General features: G+C 50.9%; 1 protein-coding gene across 2 annotated transcripts in view; it reads right to left on the bottom strand.

Annotated features, from left to right (window-relative positions):
- Window positions 1-6190: 6190 nt before the first annotated feature.
- Window positions 6191-26995, bottom strand: part of Ap3b2 (adaptor related protein complex 3 subunit beta 2) — a 37625-nt gene continuing 16820 nt past the window's right edge. Inside the window, exons 5-27 of one of the 2 annotated variants that reach the window (XM_059253293.1) lie at window positions 24605-24765; window positions 24277-24343; window positions 23986-24168; window positions 23620-23903; window positions 23415-23469; window positions 22994-23065; window positions 20739-20801; window positions 20267-20399; window positions 19885-19994; window positions 18605-18781; window positions 13435-13621; window positions 12152-12270; window positions 11972-12028; window positions 11604-11712; window positions 11096-11213; window positions 10502-10700; window positions 10306-10366; window positions 9963-10069; window positions 9553-9781; window positions 9082-9166; window positions 8747-8844; window positions 6710-6848; window positions 6191-6601 (exon numbers count right to left, since the gene is read on the bottom strand). In XM_059253293.1, coding sequence (XP_059109276.1) covers window positions 6451-6601; window positions 6710-6848; window positions 8747-8844; window positions 9082-9166; window positions 9553-9781; window positions 9963-10069; window positions 10306-10366; window positions 10502-10700; window positions 11096-11213; window positions 11604-11712; window positions 11972-12028; window positions 12152-12270; window positions 13435-13621; window positions 18605-18781; window positions 19885-19994; window positions 20267-20399; window positions 20739-20801; window positions 22994-23065; window positions 23415-23469; window positions 23620-23903; window positions 23986-24168; window positions 24277-24343; window positions 24605-24765 — 2964 coding nt within the window. In that variant the 3' untranslated portion in view covers window positions 6191-6450. The remainder of the gene's footprint in view (window positions 6602-6709; window positions 6849-8746; window positions 8845-9081; window positions 9167-9552; window positions 9782-9962; window positions 10070-10305; window positions 10367-10501; window positions 10701-11095; window positions 11214-11603; window positions 11713-11971; window positions 12029-12151; window positions 12271-13434; window positions 13622-18604; window positions 18782-19884; window positions 19995-20266; window positions 20400-20738; window positions 20802-22993; window positions 23066-23414; window positions 23470-23619; window positions 23904-23985; window positions 24169-24276; window positions 24344-24604; window positions 24766-26995) is intronic. The other variant, XM_059253295.1, reaches the window with a different exon arrangement.

Below are 26995 nucleotides of genomic sequence, written 5' to 3'. Positions count from 1 at the left end.
GCCACTCGGCGCCCCGGCGGCTTTATAAGGCTCGGCGGCGCTGGCCTGACGAGCAGCACCTGTGCCGGCCCCGCCCGGACTCGCCCCCGCCCCCGCCCCCGCCCCCGCCCCCTGCGCTCTTCCCAGCCGTCCATCCCCGCGCTCCACCGCCCACCCTGGGCCTGGCGGGGGGGACCCACCCCGGGGGCGGCCGCCTCTACCTCTCTAGGAGCCCGGAGATCCAAGCCTGTGCACGCCCCTCACCCAGTCATCCCGGACAAGTCACTCTCCCCGCAGGGCCTCAGTTTCCCTTTACGGATTGACCAGCCCCGGGGATGCACCTGCGGTGGGGACGGAGCGGCCTCCTGAAAGCCGAATAACCACGCCCCTGCTTGTCTAGTGACCTCTCGGGGTGGAAGCCCCAGGGCACCAACCCCGTCGTCCTCCCACCCTCAGCGCCCCCCACCTGCAGCAGACACGCCCTCACTTCAGACCGACTGCAGCCGCATCGCGAGCGAGCGAGCCAGCCGGAACGGGGAGCGCGGGCGTCAGGGGATTCCGGAAAGTTCCAGAGACAGTCGTGATCCTCTTGGGATTGCAATTCCCTGGGGAAACCGCTTCCGACGCTCCCGCCAGATAGGCGAGGGTGCTTTACTGAGAAAATTCGGGGCAGGAGATCATGGGGAGCCGGGCTGTTGTTGAGAAAGGCGTCATGGGCCAGCTGGGGCTGGAGCGGACCGGAAGCCCAAGCGAGCGCAGAGGCGGAGATGGCATTCCGGGCTGGAGACCAGGGGAGGCGGAGAGGGAGGACTGCACTGAGCGGGCCCGATCTGACTAGGACCCAGCTAATGCGTGTTGATACCACAGGAGGGAAGCCTGGGCCCAGTTTATAAACGGCTTTTATTCTGCAGCTAGCTGGAAACTAGGAAAGAATGATGAACGGAGCTTGGAAGTTGCCAGGTCTCTTTGAAGGTGTTGGTGGAGACTTAGAGGACAGATGCTGGGGTTGAAGTCTTCAGGCTCCTAGAGGTAGGAACTCAATGACAGTGAGGGCTGGCTAGTCTCCATCTTGGGGCTTTCCCCAAGAACTTGCTGAAGTTCTAAGCAGAAAGGGTGATGACCATAGGGAAACCATACCCCTAGGAGCAGCCCACCCCCAAGTCCCATTTTGGCCAGCAAGCAGCATAGGTCTCATACTCCAAATCTTGTTTCTTGCTTGTCTTCTCTCCCTCTGTGAGAGAAGCTGTGAGCTGTGAGGGTTTGTGAAGTGCTCTGAAGGCCCAGGGCACACCTGGAAGGGCTAGTCAGCCATCCATGGTAGCTTAGACCTGTAATCTCAATACCATCGAGGATGAAGCAGGAGGATTACCTTGCATTGGAAGGCAGCTAAGAACTACAGTCTGAAGAAAGTCTGCCTCAAAAAATAAACAAGTGGAAGGGATGGATTAGCTGATAGGCACCAAATACGTCTAAAATCTCTCCCATGAATTTTAAATCCAAGGTCACCATGTACCTTAGTGGCTGCCAATTTGTGATCCTTCACATCCTGGCCACAAAAGTTAAGCAAGATAAGAATCTGAGATTTGAAATGACACCTAAGGGCCTATGGGAATGAGTATCTGAACAAAAAGTCTAGTAAACTTCCAGGCTCCCAGCATGTAAGAAAGTAACTTTGACCATGAATTTCTGCTGCTTAAATCACGCTCCTTAAACTTGGCCGAAGCCATAGGAACAGTCAACCATGTGCTTAGCATGCATCTAAGAGCTTCACTGTGTTAACTCATTTTGTAGCTGAAGAGATGTGCTCCAAGAAGTAATGTGTGCTTGGCTTCAGCTGCTTGGGAGACTGAGGCAGAAGGATTGCAAATTCAAAGCCAGTCTGGACAACTTAGTGAGCCTGTGTGCCCCCACCCCGCATGCCACCTACACCCCAGACTTGAGAGTAGAGTTGGGACTGTAATCAAGAGTGCTTGTGTAGTACGAACCAGACTCCAGGGTCAGTCCCCAGTATACCATAAAAGGCAGCAATTAGTAACTTGCTCAAGGACCCCTTGCCAACAGGAGAAAAGCAAGAACTCAAACTGTACAGTTTTCTGTTTTCATAGCCTAAGAAAATACAATGTCTAGCATCTTCAGCCTCCTTTCCCTTTTTACATTTGTTACTTATTTGTGTGTCCATATGGACACATGTGGAAGTCAGAAGACAACCTGAAGGAGTCCGTTCTCGCCTTCCACTGTGTAGGTCATGGGGCTTGAGCTCAGGTCATCAAGCTTGGTGGCAGATGCTACTTTACCTGGTGAGCCCTTTTGCCCCTGCCCCCCTCCCCCACATCCTGTTTTTGAACAGGCTTTCAATATGTATGTAGCCCACACTGGCCTTGAACCTCTGATCCTCCTGCCTCAGCCTCATGAGTGCTGTGATGACAGTGTGCATCACCACACCCAGGTTACCTTCAGCACCTTTACGTGTGTACTTCCATGTCAAGTGTCAGAGCTCACTGATGATGGTAAGGGAAGAAGTAGGGTTCAGATTTTAGTTACGGCCTCAGGTGAGTTGTTGCTCCCAGGATGGGGTTGGGGAGTAGGGTGCATCCTTGGCGAGCCCTCCAGGTTCTGCAGAAAGCACAGTCCTGACTAGAAGGCACCCACTATATACCACACAGTGTGGAAGATGATGGCAGCAGAGACATCCAACGACTTGGTCAAGTCACCACAGCTGGTCCCTGGCAGAAGTGTCAGGAACGAGCAGACAACAGGAGAATTATCCATTCTCCCCGTCAACAAACATCCTTTGAGTCCAGCTATGCCTGGCACTGTCTCTGCAGTTAGATTTAAGTGTAACTGATGGGCTGTTTTCAGTTTTAAATTGCATGGCGTAGGGGGCAGGAGGGACTATAGTTTTTTATGTGCTCACATATAAAAGCACAGGGCACAGGAGGCAGAAAGCTAAAAGAATAAAGGAGGTTACTGGGAGAAAGTGATTTCCTAGTTGCAAGAGATCAGAAGAGAAAAATCATCCAGGAAATCCAGACCACAAGGGAAGATGGACATGAAGTCTCATTCAAGTTCAAGTTTCATCCAGCTCTTCATTGAAGAAATGCTAGGGTTTTGTTGTTGTTTGATTTGATAACAGAAAATAGATCAGTGTGGCAGGATGTCTTGGTGAGTAAAGTAGTCCTCAAAAAGCTGAATGACCTGAGCTCCATTCCCACAACCCTCGGAAAAGTGGAAGGAGAAAACCAACTACACGAAGTTGTCCTCTGACCTCCACCTGCACGTTACACACACACACACACACACACACACACACACACACACACACACACACACACAACATGTGCTCACAGTAATAAATTTTTTTAAAAGCTAGTGGATCAGCCCCGCTTTTATCATATATAAATGTAAATTTTAAATAGGTTAAATATATAAATGTGAAAAGCTGTTCTTGGAATTTTAAAGAGGAATATAGGAGGGCATCTTTATTTCATTTGTTGTTTTGATTTGTTGAAACAGGATCTCACCATATGGCCCAGGAGAGTCTTGAACTGAAATTCTCTTCCCCCCAAGTGCTAGGATTGTAAGTCTATGCTATCAGCCTGGGAGAGAGCATTTTTATTGCCTCAACCTGTGGACAAATTCTATAAATTAAAAACAAAACAAGAGTAAAATACAAAGGACAATGATAAAGTTGACCACACTGAAGCTTAAAACTTTGTGAAGAATATTTAAAACTGAAAAAGGCAAGCTATAGACTCATATTTTCAGTGCATACCAAGGTCTTCAAAGATCTGAGATGGCTTGGATAGCTGAGAACTTCTATTCTCCACAACCCCAGTCAATTAAAACGTTCTGTGAGAAAAGTACCCCGAAATCATTAACTGTGCATGTGCAAATGTGTGCTTATGCAGAGACCATGGGCTGACATCTGGTGTCTTCCTCCATGCCTCCACCCCCCCTTTTTAAATAAAAGATAGTCTCAGTGAAATTGGAGGAGGTCACTGTTTTGGATAGACTGGTTAACCCATGAGTCCCTGGGATCCTGAGATTGGATTTATATGTGAGTGCTGGGGATTCGAACTCAGGTTCTCAAGTTTGTGTACCAGGTACTTTACACAGAGCAATTTCCCAATCTGTCTGTGTTGATATTTCTTAGAGATTTGCCTCTAACCTCTATCAAAGCTGATCCGGAGGTAAAAATTAGTCTAAGTCCAGCATTCAAGTCCCACCTCAGACAAAAGAGTGATAAAAACAGAAATCCTGGGGGTAGAATCCAGGGCCTCCAGGCTCCCTGAAATCAGCAGCTCCAGCTGCTGTCTGGTGCCACAGAGCCTGGCAAATCCCCAGAGCCAGATGCAGGGCTGTCCCCTGGTACAGCTTTTGTTCTCTCCCCTAACAGGAGGGCCACACCTATCTCCCCTGGCATACTTCTGAGCAGATGGGCACTTAAGTGCCAGGGCTCCGGGATGTACAACAAGGACCTAGCGTCTTGGTCACAGAGGATCAGCAGCTTTGCCTCAACATCTCAAGCTATTTGTGCCCCAAGGCTGTTCTCCACAGCACAGTCAATCAGAGCGTCCTGTGAGAAGAGTACTCCAAGGTAAAAAATACCAAGCTGGAGTAACAGTACAAGCTCTTGTCCCACCTCGGGGAGAGGAGGGTCACAAGCCCCATTAGAATAGAGAAGGGTCTGAGGGGGCCTGTGGGAATAGTTACTTCACTTGAATTAGTAATTCCTCCCCAACTTATTTGATCCTAATTTTTTTTTCTGGTTGAACACATGGTGATTGAGTCCCTGTTGCTCACTCAGCCTGTTTTCTCACTGGGAAAGGCATCAGGGAAGGCCTGCAGATTTGTCCCAAGTGTGGAAACTCTAATCCTCACTCTTCTGTGTCAGGTACCCAAGGCGCCACGGTGTATACTCAGGACAAAGTGTTCAGAACCTGGATTTTGTTTGTTTTTTAATCTTAAAGACTGCTTCATGCATTATATTTACATTTTTCTACATTTATTTTATGTCTGTGTGTACTGGGGGTAGGGGGTGTTGTGCCACAGCACAAGTGTGGAAATCAGAAGACAACTTGAAGGAATTGGTTCTCCTCCCACCAGGTGTGTCTCAGGGATTGAACTCAGGGCATTAGGCTTGGAAACAAGCACCTTTGTCTGCTCAGCTAACCTGACTGGCCCCAGAATCTATTTGTGAACAGGATCCCCAAGAGACTGAAGAAAGGTATCTTGAGAAGCATGACTATATATCTTCTGTTCCTCTTCCACTAAGATGGCCATTGGGTCACAGGCCAAGCTGGGAGGGGAGCAAATCTCCAGGCCCTCTATCCAGATATAATTGATGTATTTTGAACCGCACGTCTATATTTTGGGAATTCCCCACATGATAAGTCCCTTCTTCCCAAGGGGCTTGTGAGGGAAACCAAGGCAAGCTGCCAACCACTAATGGGAACTTGCTTCTGCTGAGACTTAGAAAAGGACTATGAGGAGAGGCCTGGGAATCTGGCTCAGTGGTTAAAGTGCTTGCCAGGCAAGTGGAAGGACCCCCAAACACACATAAATACTGTATATGTGTGTGGCAGCCTACCTGTAATTCCAGCCTGGGAAGGTGGAGACGGGATTCCCAGAGCGAGCTGGTTGGGGACACTAACCATATCAGTGAGCTCTGGGTGTGATTGAGAGACCCTGCTTCAGTAAGTAAGTTGGAAGAATGAGCAAGAATGATTACATCAACTTTAGACCTAGACATGCACATGCATGTACACATACTCACACTTGCATATTATGTGTACACACGAGTGTGCTCACAAATGTGCAACACAGTCACACACACAAACATAAAGAAAAAAGACCAAGAAAAAACTTTTTGAGACAGAGATTATGTAGTTCAGGTTGGCTTTGGATTTGTTATGTAGCTGAAGACAACCCTGAACTTGGTCCTCCTGCCTTCACTTTGCAAGTGCTGGGATTCCAGGCCAGTGGTACCAAACCCAGCAGAAACCGAGGAATTCTTCCAGCTCCATCTACCCATGCTCAGAGATACCAACACACTCCTGCCCAGAGGTGCTCACTTCAGGTGTCAACCAGAGTCTCCCTGAGAGCTACGAATAGCTTCCCCACAGGGTCACCAGGGTCAAACAGGGTCAAACGCTCTTAGTAGTTCCTCCCCCAACCCCTTAGAAGGAAAGCGGAGCCAGAACCTAGGGAGAAGACATTTTATTGAGATTTTGCTATATAAATACCTACAGAAGGCTGAGGAAACGGATTGCTGAAGGAGCAGCTACTGTCTGCCTCTGCAGAGTCACTAAGGAACCCATGGGAAACGGGCGGGAGGGAGACAGTGCCCCCACACTAGGTGGGTGGTAGGATGGAGGAAGGAGCGAGGGAGGGAAGGGTAGGGGAGAGACGTGTGAGCAAATGTCACAGGGAAGGACAGGTGAAGACCAATGAGGTCCCAATGCTGAGGAGTCACTGGGTCAGAGCCTGTATCACATCCTTCACCAGCATGGTGCCAATCACCATCTTCTCACTGTTGACAGTCAGCTGGGCGGGTCCAGCTGGCCGGGCATCCAGAGTCAGCAGGACCAAGCTCCCACTGGTCAGTGTCCTCCCCGCAAACCTGAGGTGGGGACAGGAAGGGGTGGGCGCAGAACTGCCGAGGGTGACCGCTTCTAAGGGGCTCAGCCCTGGGGCTTGGGGCCCTCCATCTCTGCCCCTCTGCTAGTACCTGTACTCATCAGATGTCCCACAGGGGACACGACCCAGGTTGGCAGTGGCAGTCACTTTCTGCACCACCGTGTGGTCACTCCGACAGGTGTCTGGCAGTGTGAGCTTCTCTGTGATCTCGTTCATGCCTGTCAGCTTTCCTAGGGGTAGAGGCCATGTTGAGGGCAGAGGCTGTGGTGGACACAGGCTAGCACCTGCACCAGCTAGCTGAACATTCTCAAGTTCTCCCAGGCTCGGCAGGTCAGGATCACCCTCGTCAGCCTTCTATTTGGCCTCTCTCCTTCCTGTGAAGCTTCCCTATTCTCTTTTTTTCAGGAAGCCGACACACTTGGTATTTCTCTCACACCCTCCATTCTTGGCCAGTAACGTCATCATGCCACTGTCCGTCACTGGTCATGCTCAAGTCTACCCAGTTCTGGGAAACTCCTTTCTGGGAGGGAGAGCGTTCCTCACGTTGGGGCCCTGCTCCCTATTCACAGCCAAGGTCCTCCAAAAAGGATTCCAAAATCTCCCTCCAGCCGCTGCAACTGTCTTGTCCCTCTGTAGTAACCTGCTCTCCCTGAGGTTGGCATGGACTCTGGCACCCCAAATCTGGAAGTGCTTGGTCACTGCAGCCTGCAGGCACCCCTCAGCGCCTTTCTGCCTTGTCATCTCTCTCTGCTCCCGCCCTCCCCCTTTCTCCTGTAGAAGGCAGGCTCTCCTCAAGATTCTGCCCTTGCTGCTCAGCCCCTCACCCATGCCGCCACTGCCTCTCTGTCAGGGTGATCGTCACCCACACTCACAGCTTCCGTTTCCACCTCGACGCTTGTGACTCCAGCCTTCAGGTGTTTGCTAAGCACCGACCCAGATACTCAGTCACATCCTAACACCTCCCCACATGCACTGCAGACTGGCCTTTCCCCCAAACTAGCCAGGCTCTTCTCTTGCCTGCCTTGTTCCTTCTTGCAGATCAGGGGTTTGACAAATTTTAGACTGTAAGCCAAATGTAGTCCACTACCCAAATGGCTTGCAATTGTTTCGTTTTATTGCTTTTTTAAGAAAAAAAAAAAAAGCATTGGGTGAAAATTCAAGAGAAGATGAGCATTTCTTGAAACTTGAAAATTAAATAAAATTTCCCAAACTTATAAATAAAATGTTATTAGAAACATAGTCACACTCATTCATTTAAGTATCCTCTGTGGCTGTTTTATTGGAGAGCAGCAGAGCTGTTAGTACAGCAGAGACCATGTGACTCTGAAAGCCTTAAACATCTGCTCTCTGACCCATCACAGTAAACAGTCACCACCTGTTCTGGTGGAAGGGTGCTCATTTCCATGTCAAGCCTGGGATTCTAGAGTCAGACTGTGGTCCGTCTCCTCTCCCTCTCAGGGCCGCTATCTGTAGCTCCCCGTTCCCAGTCACTCTCTCTCCCATTCCAGTCCTTCATGCCTTTTGCCATGGCTGCGATCCTGCCTCGCCATCTCTCATCAGATCTACTACAATGGCTTTATCACTAGCTATAGCATTTACCCCACACCCCAAGAAATTGAGGCCAGAGCTGTGTGAAGCCCTGTGTCTACCCTTCTTCCCACGGCAGGCTCCTCCATTCTCAACTGTGCTATCAGGCTGTTCTTTCTGAAGCAGAGGACAGAGCCTTTCTCCTGCTTCCCTGACTCCTCCACTGCCAGAAAATGAGCCCCAGAAACTTCTGGAACCCCTTCTCACTCTGGAATCCTAGGACCAAATGCCTTTAGCATAGCGTTCAGGGCTCCTTGGAACTAGACAAACATTCCACTTCCAGTTTTGTTCTTAATGCTCCCTGTGATAGGGACTCCGTTGTCCCAAACAGAACTGCTCCCAACACTTTCCACCAACCTCTGCATGTACTGTGTCCCCAACTGGAGTGTGGACCTGGGCTGTGTGCAAACTTTCTCACGCCTCACCACATGCCTCAGTCTTTGTGAAGACTTTGTCAGAGGCATAAGCTACAGGGCCTCTCTGCCTAAAGGACTGACGCTCCTGCCCCATGTCTGTACAATCGACCACAGGGAGCACTCACCCTGCTCCTTCTTGAACTCATTCTCACTCATGAACACAGGGGCCATCAGCTCCCCAACAGGTGGCTGAATGGAGACATAGAACTGTCGGGTTTGGGTGCTGGGAAAAGCAAAGGAAACAGGAGCAGACATGAGGCCAGCGTCCACTCCCCTCATTCCCATCTTACCTTGAGGCGGGGCCTAGAGACAGAAGATGAGGTAGGACCTAGGGCCAGGAATGGCAGCCAGACCCCTAGAACTCCGTGTAGCCCCACCTACCACCCTCTCCAGCTCTGGTTCTCCCAGACTCTGCTCCCTCCAGCCCACTCTCTCACCAGCATGTGGGTTGGGTACATACCACAGCTGGAAGTTGGCTGCCTGGGTTGAATCACAGAAGTTAATGCCCATCACAGCAGTGGTGGATTCTCCGGGTGCCAGGGACTCTGGATGTAAGAAAAGCAATGAGGGGACAGGAAAGGCCATGATTGTCCTGGAACCTAGTGTGGCTCCAGTCTCCCTTATCAGAGCAGACTAGCCCTCTGGGGATTCCTGGCTTTCTGGGCCCCTGGAGACTGTCACTGGCTTCCTTTTGAAGCCTAAGTATCTTTCCATCACCCACTCTCAAATCTGCTCCGTGACATCATGCCCTAATATGAACTTGCTTATCTCCTAATCCATCTTGTCTACTGTGGTGTGGGTCATATTAGATGCCACCTCTGTCTCCCCATAGCAGGACATCTGGCTTGACCCTAAAAGGGTATCAGCAACTACAGAAAGACTGAGTCTGCCTGGGGACCTCCTCCTCTACCCCGCCCAAGGCCCTCTGTACCAATTTCAGGGAATTCTTGGATGCTGATGCCAGCAGGCAGCTTGGGAGTGCCCACATGCAGCCCCTTGATGGGCGTCTCGGAGTTGTTGGAGAAGTAGATGTGCACGGACACCATGTGGGGATCCCCAGAGAAAGGCTGACGGCTGAAGGCATAGTCTACAGCCAGCCCCTCTCCAGCGACCCGGTGCAGCAGCTCCTGCCTCCCAGCGCTGGACACTGGACTCAGCAGCTGGAGGGAAGAAGATGGAAGTGTAGAAGTCAGGCAGAGGATAGCCAGCCCCAACCCTGTCTCACCTGGGGCCATCCTGAAAAACTTAGATTTAATGGTATCCCAAGCATCATGCCCATCCCCTACCACACAGGCCCACACCACAGGATGCAGCACAAAGCTGAGTCCTTCCCCGACTCACTGAAGGCACCAGAGAGGAGTCTGTGAGTGTCAGGCCCTCCAGGTCAGCAGCCAGACTGGTGGACACAACCATGGGAGGAGACACAGGCTGGACACTAGGAGGGGTAACTGGGAGGGGAGGGCCAGAAAGAAAAGTGATTAATGAGGAAGAGGAAATCAGAGTTGTCTTGGGTTGCAAGGAGCCCAGGGCTCAAGGAGCAAAATTCAGCACTGTGGACAGCGAGAGACACACTGTAGCCCAGGACAGACACCCCAGACCTCAGGACCCTGGCCTGGAGCTCCCAGGGTGCCTCCTAAGTCACACCGAGCTGCCTTCCCCCATGCCTTCTACCACCCAAACTCACAGTCCTCTAGGTCAAGCAGGGAAATCTCCTTGGCTACAGGGGCACTCTTGCTGCTGGGAGGCTGAAAGAGAAAAGAGGGGGTGGGGCTGTGAGGAAGAGGAGCATCCTGGCCTTCTCTGGGGTGGTGGGGGACATCACAGCCTGCTCTGAACGGTGGGGAGATGAGAGGAAGGTAGGGTGGGAAGGATGCTCTTACTGTTTTCTTCCTCCAGGAGGCAGGCTCAGCCTGCTCCTCCTCCTCCTCCTCCTCCGACTCTGACGTCACCTCAGACTCTGAGGAGCTGCTGCTGGACTCACTGCCCTCCTCCGATGATGAGCCCTCCCTGTGCCCCTCTGGCACCTTCTTCTTCTTCTTTGCCTTCTTCTTCTTCTCACCTTCCTCCTCACTCTGTTCGCTAAAGGGGGGTGGAAATGTGGGGCTAAGGTCCCGCCTGCACACCCTCCCTGTCTCATAAAACAGGGGAAGCCCTGAAAAGTGGAGGTGGGATGGAGACCCTGGACCAGCTGAGCCTGTATCTGCTTCTCATACCTGGCCCCAGAAGAGCTTTAACTTAGCTAGTGCCATCTCGGGCCCCGAGCCCCTGGTTACCTCTCTGCTACTCTCATGGGGTCTTTAAGACCTCCTAGACTTTGGCAGCCAGGCAGAGCAACCATCACAGGAGATGGAACAGTGGGTGTGCAGGCCCCCAGCACCTCTTGGGAAGCTCAGGTCCTCCTAGGGACCTGGATGTTTCTTTTCCGGGACCTGGATGTTTCTTTTCCGGATTAGATCCCCAAGCCTCCCGCTTACCTCCCGCTGCCCGCTCCTTTCTCTTCATCCTCGTCGTCATTGTCCGAGTCACTGCTGGACTCCCCAGAGCCACTCTCACTGCTGCTCTTACTCTGGGACTCACTCTCAGATTCAGGCTCTATGGAGGAAACGTGTCAGGCCTCCCCACCGCATGTGAAGCCCCCACCACCAGTAAGGAAGGCCCTCCCCACTGGATGTAGAGGCCTTTCCCGGTCTATGGAAGCTCCAGACTCAGAACTGATGCTTCAACTCCATCTGACCTGCCCCAACCCTCGATGCCACCTGAGACTTCAAAAACATGGAAGGACCCACACAAAAAAAGCGTCACTTGCATAGCACACACATCTGAGAATGGACACCTGGGTTCACGCAGGCTGTGACTCATAAGCTAGTGCCTGTCCTTGATCTACACGCATGTAGAGCATGCTCCGTCACACACACAGGCATGCACACGGGCAAGACATCACAGTCTGTTCTGAATGGCAGGAAGCATTATCCCTCTGCTCACCGCTGTCCGCAGACTCGGTGGGGCCAGACTCTCCCTCGGAGTCAGAGTAGAAAGGCTTTTCTTTCTCCTTCCTCTTCTCCCGATTTGAGCACTTGGTCCATTCAGGTACCTGAAGATGTTATGAGTAGGGGTCAGTTCCTCATGGTTGGAGGAGGGGGAAAGAAAGTACATGCACTTTGTACCCATCACAACATCTCTCCTTGGTTCCCTACTCGGGCCTGACCCAAAAGAGAAGATGGAGATGTACAGTCCACAGGGAGAGGAGTACATGGTTCACAGTCATGACAGCACCCAGCTGTGGAGAAAAGGCCTAGGGCACAGCACACAGGGAGAGAGAAGGAGGAGAGTACACGGCACACAGAGGGGACCTCAGTGTATTCGCCCAACAGGCCCACGTGGGTCTCAATAAGGGAGAAGTCTTCTTCCTGTATGTGGGGAGGGCATCAGGAGGACTGGACAGTACTGCCAGGGCTTCCTGATGCTGTCCCTTTCCCAACACACACAAATACACAAATGTGTATACACACACACACCCCAAAGCTGCTGACCTCTACATTGCGCACGGATGGGTCTGGGGCTTCCTCTGGCCAGTCTGGGAGCTCCTGGTAGCCTGTAGCCTTTGCATTGAGCAGATGGGACAGTGATCCCAGTTGGAAATGGTCACGATCTGAAGACAGGTTTACAAGTTAGGCCAGTAGTGGCAGTGAACAATGCTTGAGGCAGGGGTATTTGTTTCCTGGGTGGGACTGGGTGCTGTCTAGTGGGGATTCCCAAGCTGGGCAGAGAAACTGATGGATACACCCCTGTGACTCCTGTACCCGACTACACACAGGCCTATGTGCTGGGAGAAAAAGCTTTCTAGTCAGCCCAGGACAGAGACTAAAGAATGTGGACGAAGTGCTAAGGGAGAAGGCTCCAGGGTCGGAGACGCTGCTAGCCTGGCTGCTCAGGTATCTATGGGAAGCCCAAAGTGTGAATGTGGCTCCCCTCCTGGGCACAGCCAGGCCTAGAAGGCTAACATGGGACAGGTGAAGAAGAGGCTGGCCAGGCTAGCCATGGGGGAGGAGACAGGTCTGGTGGGCCTCGGTATTCATGGAAAGGGATAAGCAGTCAAACCAGGAGAGAGTTAGGGTCACAGCAGACAGATGGTGTAGGACAGTAACATGGAGACGTGAATGAGATGGCGTCAGGGCTGTCCAGCATCCCGGGAGATTACATCACTGTCTTACCTCAACCTCTGAGATCCAGGGGAGGAAAAACAGTGCAGAAATACCAGGAAAACGGTTCTATTCAGGAAGCATCTTTCCTGGGTAGGCCCTGGCTTTGGTTCCTAAGGCTAATGAGGCAGCTGAAGCAACCCCCGACCCCAGGTCACAACTATGAACAGAGACAGAGAGCCTGGAGACTAGGGTGTGGGCTGATCTCAAGAGACTGCACTTAGTGTTGGCGACTGCATCCTTAGGATTGTTATAATATGCCCTCTCCTTTGCTGTTCTCCTACCTGCCTTCCCTGGTCCTTGGTATTTAACATCTCAGAATAGAATCCCAAGCCCAAAGCCTGCTCAGGAGGGAGGTAGGAGAAGAGCCTAAGAAAGGGGGAGAAAGCAAAAGTCCCATGTGACAGGGAGAGCAGACACTCAGGAGAGGTGGAAACAGCTGTGGCTGTGGTGGAGACTGCAGGGAGAATAGCTAACCAGTTCTACACACAAGAGCTTGGTGCCCGGCTAAGGCTGTGGCCTTGGGTGAAGGCTTGGGCCCTGGGCCATGGGCCCTGGGCCTAGCCACTTCCTGCCCTCTCTCCCAGGAGGGTTACCCTGGTTCCTGCTCTCACCTTTGAAGGATGACTCCAAGATGGGGGCTGGCTTAGGGGCCAGGAAGAGTTTCTTGGCATGGCGGCTGAGGGCTCCACCCTGCTCTGAAGGAACGATGAGCTGCCGGGTGAAGCGGGCACGATCTCGGATATCATAGTTCTGGTCATACTTGGCCAGACTCAGCACGTACTGGGTCAGGAGCTTGGTCTGAGAAGAGAAGGTGACTCACAGCCAACAGAGGGTGGGGACCCAGGAGACTTGGAACCAGCTTTGTTCAGCCAACACATCCAAGGAGAAATTCTCTCCTGCTTATGTACATCACCCAAGTTTCCTCCCCACCTGCCCTGGTTCCAGGCTCTACATTTCATCTTTCTGGCTCTGACTTCTTCCCCCAACTGTCACAACTGCCTTGGGCCAACAAATGAGGTGGCCCTCTCCTCCCTCTTGGTCCTGCATTCTATTCTTCCTCTAATTTCTGGTCCCTAGTGATCCAGGCCAGCCAACCTCTTTACTCTGGCACAACAAGGTTATTAAAGGGCCAGAACACTGTGCTCCACCTTGTGATTCCCAGGCTCCACCCACCCCCAGAGTATGAAGACAGTAAGGGGCGAGCTAAACAAGGGGTCCTTCAACAGAACTATCAACACACAGAGCAGATCCTGAGCAGCCTCAGGGGTCTCAGAGATTCCAGTCTGTCCCCTAGAAGATTCTAACAAGATCAAAACAAAATGGCTCTGTCTCTGAGATTTGCTGAGGTCATGTGGAATCCACAGTCTGCAGCTGTATCTGAGGACCAAAAGTCTCAGATACTGTCTCACTCTTGACCTAGTCCAAGCTGCCTTCACATGATGGCAGTGGTGGCCGCCATTATTTATGAAGGACTTTCTGGAGCTAAGAACTGGGTCAGGTGTTCCCCACTCTCCTGTCATCTCTACAATCCTTCTGAGTGGCAGGTGCTATTGCCTCACTTCAAAGAGAAGTAGAATCAGGAAGTGGCTTCTTCAAGGTTGGGGAGCCCATAGACACTGCACCCAGGTCTGGATCAGAGGCCCATCTGTCCCCTCCCCGTCATTGCCTATGCCTTTGTGTCTCTTTACTGTGACCAAGATCAAAACCACCAAACAGCCAACCCTAGAGTATGTCTAGGCTATAGGCAGCAGCAAGATAGAACCTAGGGATGACTGGGATTCTGAAGATTTGTGATGATATAATATCACATCCAACCTTAGACGTGACTATTTGCTAACCCCTGCTGGCCATCAAGTAGATATCCAGGAGGGGCAGAGATTTCCAGGTGCTGGCCCAGAATCAGAGCTGCTGTTGTGGCAGACCTGCCTCATATCACTTTAGGGACCCCTGTGTCTCCTACACTATGTCTTCCATGGACTCTGATGCCTCCTGCTCAACTCAGTCCCTTCCAGTACAGCACCATCCATGATTCCAGCCCCAGATTATCCTAGTGCAATGGACTCAGAACACGAACACAGGATGCCACTGACCATCTGACCAGCAAAAATTGGTAGACACCCTTGTCAACATGTCATTAAGATGCAGCAGCACATCCGTCCCCTCTCCCAGTTTAGGACAGCATCTTCTTCCATAGGCTGCGAAGGTGGCCGATAACGGACCACCTCCTTCTCTTGCCTCATTCTAGAAAGAACACTTAAGGACTAGATCCATCTGTCCACAGTCCTAATCCCATGTCAACAATGAAGAGAAGGGGCCGGTCCATGCACTGCCACACTGCAAGACTGTAATAACCCACCACCTTTGCTCACTCTAAAGAGCCATTCCTCACACATTGTCCAAGCTATCCCCTAGAACCCGACCTCACCTAGCCACAATGTACTAAAATTGTAGGCTGTTATGGTTGGAGAAATGGCTCAGAGGTTAAGAGCATTGGCTGCTTTTCCAGAGGATCTGGGTTCAGTTCCCAGCACCTACATGCTAGCTCACAACAACTTTCTAACTCAAGTTCCAGGGGATGTGGTGCCCTCTTCTGACTTCCATGGACTCCTGCCTGTATATGGTATGCATAAAAATATACATGCATATACACAGACACACACATATGCACACGCACATTTTATGTGCCTATACATATATAGGCACATAACATAAATACATATATTTTTTAGATTAGGCTGTTCTAGAGAACCTATGAGCCAAGTGTTAGTACCAAAAACTTCTATTGACCAAGGGATCCAGCTGCCAGGGAAGAGCACTATGGAACACTCTCAATAGCCTGTGTCAACATTCACGCTAACTTATACCCAAGCTGACTATTCAAAAAAAGTTAAAATACAATCTCTCCTTAATACTACATAAATTCTAGACTCTAGACTTTAACATCCATCCCTGCTTCCTAGTGTTTTAACTTGGTATAATCCCCTTGCCTTGGTGTGATCAAGGCCTGAGACTCTGGAATGTGGTAAAGGTTATGGGAGTAGAGGTCTGTCTTGCTAGTACAAAGGCTCTACAGATTTTGTCCTTCATGGCTTAGAAAAATTAAATGGCCACATATGGAAGGAACTAAAGGCAGCCTCTAAAAATTGAGAGCAGTCTATAGCTGATAGCCAGCAAGAAGTCACAGCCTTGGCTCTATAGCCACAAGCAATGTGTGAGCTGGGACATGAACCTGTCATTGTGTGAGCTGGGACGTGAACCTGACATTGTGTGAGCTGGGGTGTGAACCTGTCATTGTGTGAACTGGGACATGAACCTGACATTGTGTGAACTGGGACATGAACCTGTCATTGTGTGAGCTGGGACATGAACCTGTCATTGTGTGAGCTGGGATATGAACCTGTCATTATTGTGAGAGCTGGGAAGTGAACCTGACATTGTGTGAGCTGGGACGTGAACCTGTCATTGTGTGAGCTGGGACGTGAACCTGTCATTGTGTGAGCTGGGACGTGAACCTGTCATTGTGTGAGCTGGGACGTGAACCTGTCATTGTGTGAGCTGGGAAGTGAACCTGACACTGTGTGAGCTGGGGTGTGAACCTGACACTGTGTGAGCTGGGACGTGAACCTGTCATTGTGTGAGCTGGGGTGTGAACCTGACACTGTGTGAGCTGGGGTGTGAACCTGACACTGTGTGAACTGGGATATGAACCTGACACTGTGTGAGCTGTGACATGAGCCTGTCCTCAGCATAGCCTCCAGGTGGAAACCCAGCCTTGGCCTATACTTCCAGGACAGTCTTGCATAAGACCCAACTGAGTCATACCAGGTTCTTGACCAATAAAAACTGAAAGAAAATATTTGTGTTATCTTAAGGCACTAAGTTGAGAGTAATTTATTATGAAGCTATGCAAAGCTAAAGGATTAAAACGTGACACCTCAATGCCTGTACCTAAAGGCTCTGGGAACATCTAGAAAAGATGATGGCTGGATAAAGGAATGCAGACATGTACATGTAGTTCGCAGTGATGACTATTCACAGTCCCGGCATTTGGTGGTCCTGCCTCCCTTGCTTGAGTCCCTGGGGCTAATACTAGCCACTGTGAATAAAAGAAGCCAGTGAAGAAGTCAATTGTCACCCAGGTGTGGTGGCTCACACCCGAGTGGTGGCTGCACTCAGGAGGCAGATGCAGGAGGATTTCTATGATTATGAGACCAGCCTGGTTTACAAAGTGAGTTCCAGGACAGCTAGGACTGTTACACAGGGAAACTCTGTCTTGAAAAAAACAAAACAAAACAAAACAAAAAAAACAAGTAGAAGAAGGAAAAAAAGAGGAAGAGAAGAAGTCGGTGGTTACCACTCTCTATGACCCTGACAACTGCCATGTGGACAGGCCCAAGCATATAAAACACAGCGGCCTCAGGACCCTGGCTCAATGCCCAGGATTCTGGGCATGTCACCCTCCCCACTCCTTGAGCCTTGATCACACTCTTTGCTTGGTTTGCTTCCTTCGGGTGTTGGGAATCAAACCCAGAGACCAGAGCTCCGTGCATGTTAAGCATGTGCTCCATCACTGAGCTCCTCCAGCCTGCTCCTTCCTCCCTTCCAAGCAAGACAGCTCATACACATTTGCTTCCCCATGCTGCTCGCTCTTTCCTGGCTGATTCCCCACAACACTGATATGCATAGACCAGTACTTTGCTGCTTCTACATGTAGTTACTGCCCTCCTATCTGACTTCTGACAAGTCCTGACACTTGGTGGCCCAGCCTACCCCAACTTGGGTCCCTGGACTCATGCCAAGCACTATGAATCAAAGGAATCAGTAAAGATGCCAAGTGCTGTGATCATGAGACTGCCATAGGATAGCAAAAGAGCCATCTTTCGGGCACACTGCAGTCTCAGGCTATAGCTTTACTGCAGACCTGATCCGTTCATCCAGATATTTTGCCACAAGGATCTGCAAACCTTTTCTGTAAAGGGCTAGAGAGTTTTAGCTTTTATAGGCCATGCATACTGTTTCAAAGTAGTCAACTCTACCACTGTAGCACAAATACACCCATGTGTAATATGTAAATGAACATGCTCCAATTGAAACAGTTGTAAAAACAAGCTGCAGGTCAGGTTCAGTCTTTGGGCAGCAGTTTGCCAATGCCAGAGTTGCTGAACTCTCCTCTTGTTTGGAATCTCTAGCTCCTTGAAAAGTTCTGCACATTCTGCCTTACTCTCAGAATTCACTAACACCATCTCAGGGAATACCGGATAACCAAAGGCTCTGAGCCCCCTTATATTCCAGCTTCCTTGAACCACATCCTTGATTATAGTATCTCTCATAATCTTTTACCTTTCAAAAGGGACTGGTTGCCAACACCACCCACGCTGGCACAGAGAGGCCAGACATCACCAAGCTTTGGGAAGAAGCACAGCCCATGTCCCCGGGAATACATGTCCTCCCATCAATGCCCATCACTGCCAGCCCCTCCCTTAGCTCAATCAGCAGGAGCACTTCACAGCCCCTGTTCCACAGATGACAGATAAGGACTCTAACATCAAGACATGAACAACTCACAGCCTCACAAGAGACTCTCTCCAATGGTGACTCCACTGGAGTCTCAGGAATAGCAATGGACACTGGGGTGGCACTGGTCACTTGGCAAGGCTAGTCACCTGTCCTAATATGCCTTTTCATAAGAGTCCATGCCCACTGGGGAGAGTCCAAAGAATGCTTCCTGGGGCAGCTCTTGGGGTCCAGAGAAAGCTGGTGGGGACGTCTCTCACTCCTTACCTGCTTGGAGTTGGTCAGGTACAGCTTGGCTGCCAAGTTGATGACCTGCAGCTTCACGATGTCTTCCTCTGCTGTGAACGACTTGGCCATTCTTCTCAGGACATCAGGTGCAATCTTGGGCACGTGCTCACAGTACTCCCCAATAAGCCAGAGGATGCTGGCTCGTGCCATGGGCACCTGTGGGTATGGACAGGCATCAGGACTAGAGGAAACAGGGTGATGGGGTGGGATGAACAGGCAAGGAAGGGCTGCCATCTGTGCTGGCCTACTGTCATATGGGTGTCCGAGGGTGGGGGCAGAAGGTAGAACAGATTCGAAGGTGGGGCTTTCATAAACAGCACCCCCTATTCCATATGGTTTCATTACCATGGGTAAAGCTGCCAAGCCCTAAAGTCAACCATGGCTTTCTAGATTTATTTCTGTATTGCCGTGTCAGTATTCCTGAATCCCCAGTAACGGAATTAGGGATTCAGTGCAATAGAAAAACAAAGGATTGCTCAATCAGCCATCCTTGGTGAGAGCTTTAGTGGGAAGTAGAGTGGCGCCCCCAGGCCCTGGGACTGGGACCCGTCCCTAGTGCACGAGCCAGCTTTTTGGATCCTAACGCCTATGGTGGGACACTTTGCACAGCCTCGGTGCAGGGAGGAGGGGCTTGGACCTGCCTCAACTCAATGTACCAGACTCTGCTGACTCCCCATGGGAGACCTTGCCTTGGAGGAGGTGGGAATGGGAATGTGGTTTGGGGTGGGAGGAGGGAGGACAGGGAATCTGTGGTTGATATGTAAAATGAATAGAAAATCTCTTAATAAAAAAAAAAAGAAAGAAAGAAAAGAAAATAGAGTGGCGGTAAACACTGAAGAGCTCTGTGAGGGAGCCCGGTAGGGACAATCTTAGACAACAAGGTCACACAGTCCAATCGCTCTCCTTCTACCTGAAGAACTTCCGATGCCCATTTGGAAGCTGATTTGGAAGAAGCTAAAGCATTCGGTTACAGGGTTTGAAAGTCATGGACAGGGCTAGAAAGACGGCTCAGAAGTTAAGAGCACTTGATGATCTTGCAGAGGACCCAAGTTCAGTTCCCAACCTGTAACTCTAGCTCCAGGGAATCTGAAGCCTCTGGCTTCTGCAGGCACTGGCACTCACATGCACATACCCATCACACACACACACACACACACACACACACACACACACACACAATTTAAAGCAAAATAAATCTTTAAAAAGAAGTCATGGGGACAATATTGGGGCAGGCTGGGAACACGGAGTTGCTCCCTCACCTGGATGTTGTCTGTGAGCTTTGCCAGGTGTTTGATGATCTCTCCATGCTGCGCGGGCTGCATCTGCAGCAGCTTCTTAATGACCACCACCGACTCTGCGACCACAAGCTCTAGGGAATGAGAATGGGAACCTGAGGCCCAGAACAGTCGGATGGCCACACCAAGGTGGACAGGCACACCTGCAATGCCCTTGGTCGTCCTCTTCCTCAGCCGCCCTGCACTTCTCAAGCAGCCCTTCAGTTACAGTAACACCTGGACACTAACTGAGGCAGATGTACATTGTAACTAGACCCAGAAAGGGATACCCACTGGCCAGCAGGGTCAGACATGCAGGCACGCATACACCATCAAGGATGAACACTTTTCCGGCACACACACTGACCATCACGGTTGGACAGAAGCTGCACCAAGCCATTGAGGCAGGTGTCACGGACTCGGCCTATGTTCGTCGCACATCGTCCAATGGCCTGGATCGTGGCTGCCACAAAGTCTTTGTCCATGCTGCGAATGTAGGTCTGTGGGACATCACGACATAGGAACATCCAGTAAGTAGTGACCTCACAGTGAAGGGCTTGAGGGCGACCTTTAAGTAAACTAAGAATGTGACCCCCTTGTTTTATAATTCATCACGCCAGAGATTAAGTCTTGGGAGACGATGGCATCTCCAAAACACATGGAGGGAGTTCTCGGCACAAAGCCAACAGAAGGCGCTGAAAGGGGGACCTAAGGCAACAGTTTCTACAGTGTGGGGCTCTTGCTGAAGATGAGACCCATCAGGCCAATTCTCACTGGGTATAAGGACCTGCTGGGCATCTCTCCAAGGCTGGGGCTGGAGGCGAGCCCATGGCTTGTACCTGGAATTCCCGTAGGACAGTGGGGATGTTGGTCTCATTAGCCAGGTTGGTCAGTACTTCCAGCTGCAGGGAGAGGTAGAGACAGGAAGTGGCCAGTGTGGCTGGCGGATTTTCTGGGCTTTTATTGTACAGACTTTATAGACTAGAAAGCAATACTCAGGACAGTTCTGCACATGCTTAGAGTGATACGGAAGTGCATGATCATAAACCTTCTTCAAAACACAAGAGGATCAATTTGCCTCCTCAGGAAAGTCCCCGACAAAGAACAGGTGAAGTAGGGTCATGTCCCCTCCTTCCTCCAGAGAAAGCTATTCCTTTAAGGATAGAAGCCAAGGATGATCTTCAAGTCTCTGAATAATCTGACCACTCTCCTGCTTCCTGCCTCGGAGTCTTTGCGAGCGCTGTTTCGTTTGTATGGAGCAGTTCTTCCCATGTCTGACCCTGCATTTACTTAGGTAATTCCCATTCATTTACCAGGTCTCAGTTCGGACTCCATCTTATCAAGGAAAGCTTCCTCGATCCAAATGATGGTGGCACTGTTCTAATTTTTATTTATTTTCTGCCTATGTTGTTTTGTCTAGGCACCATGTACATATAGTGCCTGCAGAGGCCAGAAGAGGGCATTGGAGTCCATGAAATTGGAGTTACAGGTGGTCATGGGCCATCATGTGGGTGCTAGGAATGGAACCCTTGTCCTCTGGAAGAGCAGCCAGTGCTCTTAACAGTTGAGACACCCCTCCAGCCCGGATGCCTCCTATTTATATCTCTCTGCACCTGCCTCTCTTGACATATTTCATAGATGGATTTTTACAACTGTCTTGTGATTAGCTGCTTAATGCTTCTTCCTGCCCCCAATAAGCTCAACAAAAACACAGTCTCTGACTCATTTGCTTCACCTTGAACCCCTGGATCTATACCTGTTTGTTGTTGTTGAGACGGTGTCTCAAGCAGCCCAAGTTGGCCTTGACCTTGATATGTGGCCAAGAATGATCTTGAACTCTTGATCCTTCTGCTTCTAGCACCGGAGTGATAGGATTACAGGCATGTTCTACCTCATCCTGTTTATGGGGTACTAGGGATCAAACCAGGGCCTTGTGCATACTAGGCAAACTCTCTCCCCAGACCTCTTGAGTCCCTAGATCTAGTAACAGAGGAAGCAGCAGATGCACCAGCAAGATAGGAAAGTTAGCTATGACATCACTCAATGATGAAGCAAGAGAATGAGAAAGGATGGAAGTGCAGCTCTCACACTATTCCTGTTGGTGCACATGTGCCAGCAAGTCTGAGGGGTAGGTATGTGAGAGACAGAAAACCGAGTGCGAAAACAGGCATGACCCTTCAAGCAGCAGACTTTGATGACTCCACAGTAGTAACACCACTTCCTGGAGTCTACAATTTTTTAAATATAAAATGGAAGCAAAACATACTTTGGGGGGGTGATTATGAAAACTGAGCTATTCTGGGAAGTGTCTGGGGCATACCAAGCAGTTGTGTCTCAGTTTCCTCCAAGATTGAAACATTTCATCCTGCAGGAAGCTCCTTAAGCAGGAAGGTTAAACAACTCACAATAGCTTCAAGAAGATCCTGAAACTGACCAGATTCACTAGACCCCTCCCTACAGCATAAACAACACAAGCTGAGAGTCCCTCTCAGTCTAAGAGAAGCCACCAATAGAAGAGGAGCTAAGCTGCAAAGCAGAATCTCAGCCAATTCCAGCTGCAAAGACTCTTGAGACCAGCCCCGCTGCCTGGAAGAGGTGGAGACCAGAGTCACTTGGAAAGGACACCCCAACCTGTTGACACTCCAGCCTTCAAGCTGTGCGTGTGCTGCAGGTTTCCCAGCTTTGTGAGCTGTCACTTATGCTGGGGTGGACCCTGGTGATACAGCTGTCTTGAGTCATTTCTGCTCCTGTGAGTGAGTCCTCACCTCCCACCCCCATACTTCTATAAGTCACCCCGGTAAAACTCACTGGTTCACCCAGTTGGACTTCAGTGGTACCTGTACTTTGATTTGTTGTGGGGTCCCTATCTGGGATGAGTAGACATGTGCTGCATCTCCCAGAAAAAGTTTTGTCCCAGACAGGCCAGAGGCAGTTCCCCACCACCTGGGGCAGTTCCCCACCACCTGAGCAAACGCCTGCAGCCTAGAGAGGGGCTCAGCTCCAGAAAGAGGCAGGCACCGATGCAGCCAGTTAATCCAGCAGGTATTCAACCAGGTGAGCAGGAATCCAAGGTCATGCCCTGTCCTGCACTCACCTTCAGGATCTTGATCTGGGTGGGATCCGTGGACCTAATGTAGAAGCTCTTCAGGTAGGGTTCAAACATACCCTGGCAAGAGAGAGGATTCCTGGGGATCTCCACCATAGCCCTAGATTTGCCCTTCCAGAGACACCTGCCCCTCCCAGCACAGGTCCAATGTCCCTTAAGCCTCAACATGCTCATCCTTGCCCCAAGTTCTCAGTCCACCTTAGGTCTGACATTCTTTCTCACTGGGCACCCCACCACCACCCCCGTGGCCCCTTCAGGATCTAGACCCTGTTCCCGTTTGCGTTTGTAGTTTTGAAAACCTATACCCTGCACATAAGGTAACTCCCCTGTCCTCCATGCTCTCACCCCCTGCCCCAACAACTCCCACAGAGCCCACGGCATCCAGAGCGGGCCTTGAATGCATGCTCACCCGGCGCTTGATAGACATGGTGGCCACATTCTGGAGCACTACGTACTGCACCTCACTGTGGAGAGGATGGGTCAGAGGGTTCAGAACCCCTCAATTGGGGGGAAGGGGCGGTGGGTCGGGGAAGACAGATTGGCCAAAGAGTTGGGAGGGAGGAACTGTTGGGAGGAGCAGGCTCGGGCCGCGGAGGGGGCGGGGCTTCCCGCACCTGTGGCTGCGCAGCAGGCGTACCAGCGCCTTGGCGATGACGCCCACCTCCGCCTTGGGCGCCAGGTGGAAGTAAAGCTGCGCCACGGCCATGACCACCGCGGCGCTGCGGCTCTGCAGCAAGGGCTTGGTGTTGCGCAGCAGCAGCCGGTGATCCGGGTCCATTACATAGGGCTTCCGAGCAGGCAGCGCCGCGGTGGCCGCTTCCTCCGATCCAGGGCCTTTGGCCTCGTCCTCCTCGGAGCCATAGAAGGCCTTCTCGGGGTTCTCCTCCAGCAACGACTCCTGGAAGGGACACGGCCGGGTCTGTGGGCGCCTTCCCTGGGTGACCTCCCTCCCCTCCGCCGGACTGGAGCCTCGAGCTCACGTTCTGCGTGGGACTCAAGAACTGTGTGCGCGCATAGCGCGTGAGCATGCTGATGATCACCACCTGGCCCCACTCCTCCACATCAATGAGTAGGTTGCAGAGCTTCCGGTAGTTTTTGTGAATCAGGTCAATACGCTCCGGACAGACCTCCTCAAAGGCCATCACCACACTGCCCGCCACCAGCTGGGGAAGCAAGGCAAGAGGATGTGAATGGGAAGGGCAGAGGAACTTGAACCAGCGTCTGTCTGTTCCCTTCCCACCACTTGTCCTGTCTTCCCACAATGCACCCACCGTGGTCTTGTCTGCCAAAAGCTTCTCAATGACTTCTATCAGCTGGTCCTTCTGATCCGAGTCCAAACTGAGAGAGAAACAGTTGCAGGGAAAATGTTGCTTCCTGTCCCAAGGCTCCCCAACAGCTGCCCCAGCCAGACTCACTTTGGGCACACATGCCCACGCATCAAGAGATGGGAGCCCCCACCTTTGCCCTGTATTTGTCAGATCCCTAAACTGTCTTACTCCAGTCGAGTAGGAGCCTGCAAGACCGTGGTAAGGTCAGGGGTCAGCTGGGGGCTTAGGAACCCAGGCCCCTGAGGACGAAGGGGAAAGGTGGGGCACACACCTGTAAAGTTTGGGGATCGCATGAGCAGCTGTTTTCCGAACGTAGGGTGACATGTCTGAGGCAGCTTCCTTGATGGCTAGCATCATGATGGGCACTATGATGGGCACACGGATGCTAGAGAGGACGCGGAGGGCACTGGCACGGATCAGCTGGTTGGGATCCTAAGGACGGAAGTGAAGACAAAGGCCTGAGAGGCCATTGGGTCCCCTAATGGGAAGACCAGACACTATTCCTGGCTGCTACCTCCACCAGAACTGTTTCCCTGCCTTTGCGGCCGAGGGTAGCTTGTGTCAGGAACCTTGGTGTCCTGTAACAGTTTCCTGTGAGATTGTAGCATTCCATCCTACCGAGAAGCTCATCCGTGTTTTCAAAAAGATCCTGAAACTAACCATATCCACCAGACCCCTCCCTACCAGCGTAAACAACACAAGCTGAGAGTCCCTCTCAGTCTAAAAGAAGCCGCCAAGAGCAGAGAAGCTAAGCTGCAAAGTAGAATCTCAGCCAAGCCAAGCTGCCTGGAAGAAGCAGAAACCAGCCCCGCTGCCTGGAAGAGGTGGAGACCAGAGTCACTTGGAAAGGACACCCCAACCTGTTGACACTCCAGCCTTCAAGCTGTGCAGTGTGAAGCAGGTTTCCCAGCTTTGTGAGCTGACATCCACGCTGGGGTGAACCCTGGTGATACAGCTTCTTAAGTCATTTCTGCTCCTGTAAGTGACCCCCTCACCCATACTCCTGTGGGTAACCCCAGTAAAACTCACTGGTTCACCCAGTTGGACTTGGATGGTGTCCATACTTTGGTCTGTTGTGGACTCCCTATCTGGAGTGAGCACATGTGTGTGTTGCCTCTCACCAGGAAAGGTTTTGCCTAACAACACACGGGAGAACCACCTCTTGCCTCTGGTTCAAAACCCGAGCCAAAAACAAGTGTGGCAGGGAGCAGCTTTGTTGCTGAAAGCATAGAATACTTCAGCACTCTTTCTAAGGAGTCAGTCTATGCCTGCTGTGCTGACCAGGAAGTGCAATCTGCTCTCTTCCACAGTTCACCTTGCCACACCTCTTCCCAGTACCCTATCAAAAGTTGCCCTTCTTCTCCAATATTTGAAACCCACGTGTAGGCCTCTGTTCAGAGGGCATCCATACACCCCTGCTAACAGCATGCACTCTCCTGCTACAATCTCAGAGTTTAGCACTATATTCCAACTGTGGCAATAAACCAGCAGTTCTCAACCTGTGGGTCACAATCCCTTTGTGGGGTCGAATGACCCACAGGGGTCACACATCAGATATCCTGCATAGCAGATATTTACATTATGATTCATAACAGTAGCAAGATTATGGTTATGAAGTAGCAATGTAAATAATTTTATGGTTGGAGGTCACCACAACATGAGGACCTGTATTAAAGGGTCGCAGCATTGGGAAGGTTGAGGACCAGGGCTGTAAACAGACACTAATCCTGAAGAATGGTGGACAACAAGCGTGCTGGGACGATAAAGGAAGACAGATGTTTCCCTGATTTCTCTGCTGGAGAAGGAGAGCCACAAAACCAGATGTGTAAATGATGGTAATCCCTGGCAAAATTTTGGAATTGATTTTTAGTGGTGTGGTTTCAAAGCATTTATTTAAAAAGCAGGAGCCTGTGTTTTCTTAGACAAATTGTATCACGTCAACCATTAAAGCCTGACCTGCTGATGACCCCGGCTTAGACTCCTAGCAATAGTGGATACATAGCCTGAACTGGCCATCTCCTGTGACCAGATTAGTGCCCAGCCCAACTGTCATCAGAGAGGCTTCATCCAGCAACTGAAGGAAACAGATGTAGACCCACAGCCAAACATTAGGTGGAGTTCTGAGGAGTTCTGCAGAAGATGGGGAGGAAGGATTGTAGGAGCCAGAGAGATCAAGGACACCACAAGAAAACTTACAGAATCAACTAACCTGGGCTCATAGGGGCTCACAGAGACTGAATCAACAACCAGGGAGCCTGCATGGGACTGACCCAGGCACTCTGCATATATGTTACAGTTGTGTAGCTTGGTCCTCTTGTGGGACTGCTTACAATGTGAGCAGGGGCTGTCTCTGACTCTTTTACTGGCTTTTGGGACCCAATTCCTCATACTAGGTCACCTTACCCTGCCTTAATACAAGGGGAGGTTCTTAGTCTTACTGCAACTTGATATGCCATGCTTTGCTGATATCCATGGGAGGCCTGCCCCTCTCTGAATAGAAATGGAGGAGTGGATGTGGGAGAGACAAGGGAGAGGTTGCGGGAGGGGATGGGAGGAGAGGAGGGAGGAAAAATAAATTAATAAATAAATTTATTTTTAAAAAACTGGCCTGCTTTTAACTTCTACCATTTTTTCTTTTGAAAACAGTCATAGGAACAAAAAC

Source organism: Peromyscus eremicus, chromosome 1 (assembly GCF_949786415.1).
Source record: "Peromyscus eremicus chromosome 1, PerEre_H2_v1, whole genome shotgun sequence".
NCBI lineage: Eukaryota > Metazoa > Chordata > Mammalia > Rodentia > Cricetidae > Peromyscus > Peromyscus eremicus.
The sequence above is the reverse complement of the archived record's forward strand: the minus strand, read 5'-3'. Positions and strand labels throughout refer to the sequence as shown.